Source organism: Pteropus vampyrus, unplaced genomic scaffold, assembly GCF_000151845.1.
Source record: "Pteropus vampyrus isolate Shadow unplaced genomic scaffold, Pvam_2.0 Scaffold15, whole genome shotgun sequence".
Classification (NCBI taxonomy): Eukaryota; Metazoa; Chordata; class Mammalia; order Chiroptera; family Pteropodidae; genus Pteropus; species Pteropus vampyrus.
In genome coordinates this window covers 14,026,810-14,028,791 of record NW_011888796.1, presented here as the reverse complement: position 1 = coordinate 14,028,791, position 1,982 = coordinate 14,026,810, and the positions used below count along the sequence as shown (strand labels likewise).

Sequence of the window (1,982 nt, the reverse complement as noted above, 5' to 3'; positions counted from 1 at the left end):
TGCAGGGTGTGCGCACACATATACAGATGTATAAAATAAAATAGAAAATAAAATTATGTAGAGCTAGCTATAGGCATGGGAAATTTGTTTCTATTATACATCTGTGTCAGTGTGTGTGTCAGCGTGTGTGTGTGTGTGTGTGTGTGTGTGCGCGCGTGTAGAGGGCGGTGCCCCGCGAGCAGCCCCAAATCCCACCCTAGGCCGTGTCCCACTTCCACGGTGGGGTCAGGTCACCTCCGTCGCCCCGCGGTTGCCGCCCTGCCCAGGTGCCGCCCCGCCGCGGGGCTGGAGGGCGGGCTGGCTCCGCGGGGGCGGGCGGGGCGCAGCCTGGGGCTCCCGGCAGCAGCTCCTTTGGTGGCTGTTCGGGACACGGTGCGGGATGGAGACCGACGCGCAGGACTGCGTGGCCGACTGGTGGGACATGGTCGTGCGGAACCTGCGGTGAGTGCGCTCTGTCCACCCCGGGAGCGCAGCTCTGTCCAGCTCGGGCTGCCCGGGGATGGAGCAGAGGGTGGGGCAGGGGGCCTCGGAGGCCTCCCGAGCTGTGCGAACCCCTGGGCTCTTTGGACGAATCCTCAGCCTCAGCCTCAGCCTCAGCCCCTACTTTGGGCAGCGAGACTCGCGGGTTTGATTTTTTAGTAATATAGCCCTTTGGGGCTTCTGAAACGGAGATTCCAGAAAGATGGTACAGATTGCAATAGCTAATCTGCCCGTGACCATTTTACTGATATGCCGGACAAATGGAAAAATACTAATAATAGTGATAATAATAATCTATGTTGTAGTCTTGGATGAAATCCTTTTAGGTCAAGGACTTACCTGGTAGATGGAGGATGGGAAGTCAGCTCCCTGAGTGTGGACTCTCTGGCATGCGTTTAAAAAACGAACACCCCTCCGCAATGCTGGAGATGAATCACAGGAGCCTTGAAACCATAACCTGGCATTGCCTGTGCCAAGTTCTTACATCCTTTAAATCTGAAATGTCTAAGTCAATTGGATTTTTAATTTTCTTCCTTTCATGAATCCTTGGCCTAAACAGCAATCTCAAACGCCCTGAATCTACCAGCAACATCTCACCAGTCTTGTTTGCAATGAAGCCAGGTATTAGTTGGGGACACTGGACCCAGGAAGTCGAGTACCTTGTTTTGTTGGAGTGGGAAAGTATTGGCATTTTTGTTTACCTTTCTTCTTGCTATTCCTTTGTTTTTGTTTAAATTTTGCCTATTACAAAATATGCAAGAATCCTATACAGGCACAGGAGACTTCACTTTGGAATGTCTGAGTGGTGAGGACAAACACCAGTCTCCTCTCTTCTATTCCTTCTGCAGCTCAGGGCAGGGAGCAGAGAGCAGCTCTCCCCTGGCCCCACAGTGCAGATCCAAGCTCCCTTTCTGTGTTGGGTCTGACCACCACTCAGACTATCCTGACTGCACTTTTCAAATTTCACATTCATGGGCCTTACCTCCCTAATACGGTCGGTTGTCCTGGGAAAGCTGGCATTTACTGACTTTCTCTTCTGTGCTCTGTAGAGCAGATAGCTAATTACTTAACATATATTTGGCAGAGAATCAAAGCTGCAGTTTGTGCTTTTAGAGAACGACTCACTTTGTTGATAATGGAGTGGGAAATCGGGAGTTGGGGACCCTCTAGTACTCGCCTTACTAATTACTAAAACTTAAGTCTCAAGAGATGCTTCCTGAAGGAATAAAATACTAGTGCATTTCTTCATCCGAGCAGAAAATTACTGATCTAATTTAAGACGTGCTGAGGCTGATATCCAGCATCTGGTATCTTTTTTGTTTCTTGGAACCAAGTTAGTTTCGGTCAGCATACATTCATGGAGGGCTCACCGTGCACCCTATTTTTCAGCTTCAACATGTTGCTCAACAAATATTTATCCCTATGCTGGACCCTGTGGAATGTAGAAGAACCATTACATGCCATGTGGTTCTTGTCCGGGGCCAGGTATAGAGTTGGGAAGA

The 1,982-nt window shown here is 49.6% G+C and overlaps 1 protein-coding gene across 1 annotated transcript in view; it reads left to right on the top strand.

Annotated features, from left to right (window-relative positions):
• Positions 1-379: 379 nt before the first annotated feature.
• Positions 380-1,982, top strand: part of ABHD12B (abhydrolase domain containing 12B) — a 27,069-nt gene continuing 25,466 nt past the window's right edge. The window contains exon 1 of the mRNA XM_011386438.2: positions 380-441. Coding sequence (XP_011384740.1) covers positions 380-441 — 62 coding nt within the window. The remainder of the gene's footprint in view (positions 442-1,982) is intronic.